The 1,784-nt window shown below is 44.6% G+C and overlaps 1 protein-coding gene across 1 annotated transcript; it reads left to right on the plus strand.

The window, feature by feature from the left end:
* The first annotated feature begins 492 nt into the window (after positions 1-492).
* On the plus strand, positions 493-1,542 carry OXGR1 (oxoglutarate receptor 1). Its single transcript, XM_004371388.2, has one exon. It carries the CDS (start codon positions 507-509, stop codon positions 1,518-1,520), a length of 1,014 nt encoding a protein of 337 aa, XP_004371445.1. The 5' UTR covers positions 493-506; the 3' UTR covers positions 1,521-1,542.
* Positions 1,543-1,784: the final 242 nt, after the last annotated feature.

Consider the following 1,784-nt stretch of genomic DNA (forward strand, 5'->3'; position numbering starts at 1 on the left):
AGGCCTGGCGATCTACTTCCAAAAAGTCACAGCCTTGAAAACCCAATGGATGGGCCACCACGAATCAAAATCAGCTCCACTTGACAGCGACTGGATTTACTGGGATTTGTGTTGTTAAATCTGTAACTAGTGACACCCCACTGCTTGTTCAAACAACAACTGTGCCAAATTATTCTCCACGGATGCAAGTGGCTTTTTTCCAATCCTTCATTTTAATCCGCATAGCAGCCTAACTTTTATATTATTATTAGATGTCTTTAGTAACTTGCCTCACAGTCATTTTCTGAGAAATTCAATCTCTTCTCCATGGGGTCTCTTTTGAGATTAAAGAGAAAGAAGTGGCAAATTCAGGATGTTAGAGCAATTGTCATGTAAAAGTAGATCACTGTTTTCATTACCATGTCGTTAATGTTTTCTGTTTTCCATTCACAGGGAGTTCCTTGTCCATCAGTGTGCACTGCCGAACTGAACTCTCCTGTTTTCTTAAAAGATGAAAGGAAGCAGCCATGACTGAGCCACTAGAAGATTCAGTAAATGCTTCTGATTTCCCCGATTATACAGCTGCTTTTGGAAATTGCACTGATGAAAAAATCCCACTCAAGATGCGCTACCTCCCTGTTCTTTACAGCGTCATCTTCCTGGTGGGCTTTCCGGGGAATGCAGTAGCCATTTCCACCTATATTTTCAAAATGAGGCCCTGGAAAAGCAGCACCATCATCATGTTGAACCTGGCCTGCACAGACCTGCTGTATTTAACCAGCCTCCCCTTCCTGATTCACTACTATGCCAGCGGCGAAAACTGGATCTTTGGGGGGTTCATGTGCAAGCTTATCCGCTTCGGCTTCCATTTCAACTTGTACAGCAGCATCCTCCTCCTCACCTGCTTCAGCATCTTCCGATACTTTGTGATCATCCACCCCATGAGCTGCTTTTGCATTCACAGAACCAAGTGGGCCGTGGCAGCCTGTGCAGTGGTGTGGGTCATTTCGCTGGTGTCTGTCATTCCTATGACATTTCTGATCACACCCACCACGAGGACTAATCGATCCGCCTGTCTGGACCTTACCAGTTCTGATGACCTCACAGCCATCAAGTGGTACAATCTCATTTTGACTGCAACCATTTTCTTCCTCCCCTTGGTAATAGTGACGCTTTGCTATACAACGATTATCTGCACCCTCACCCAAGGACCTCAGGCTCACGGCTGCCTTAAGCAGAAAGCTCGGAGGCTAAGCATTCTGCTGCTTCTTGTGTTTTATATATGTTTTTTACCCTTCCACATCTTGAGGGTCATTCGGATTGAATCTCGCTTGCTTTCCGTTAGCTGCTCCGTCGAGAATCAGATCCATGAAGCTTACATTGTTTCTAAACCACTAGCTGCCCTGAACACGTTTGGAAACCTGGTACTGTATGTGGTGGTTGGAGACAACTTTCAACAGGCCATCTGCTCAGTAGTGAGATGCAGAGAAAATGGGGACCTCGAGCCAGCAAAGAAAAACAGTTACTCAAACAACCCTTGAAATAGTTCATTTATTCAACCAAAAACAACCTGTAACTTATAAGAGGTCGAGAATATCTCCCTCAACCAACGGAGCTCCCAATAAATACATTGTCAGGTCGTTATGTACCAAAGTCAGAGCTACCAGGAGTTCTTTTCAGTCCATGTATTGAAATCTTCCCTTGGGTAGACAGAAGAATGGGATGTGTGCGGATCAGTAAACTGTTCAAAAGTAGAATTACAGACTATTGGAACTTGAGGGCATCTCAGAGAACATCTAGTTCCC

The sequence above is a fragment of the Trichechus manatus genome, unplaced genomic scaffold (assembly GCF_000243295.1).
Source record: "Trichechus manatus latirostris isolate Lorelei unplaced genomic scaffold, TriManLat1.0 scaffold00013, whole genome shotgun sequence".
Lineage (NCBI taxonomy): Eukaryota > Metazoa > Chordata > Mammalia > Sirenia > Trichechidae > Trichechus > Trichechus manatus.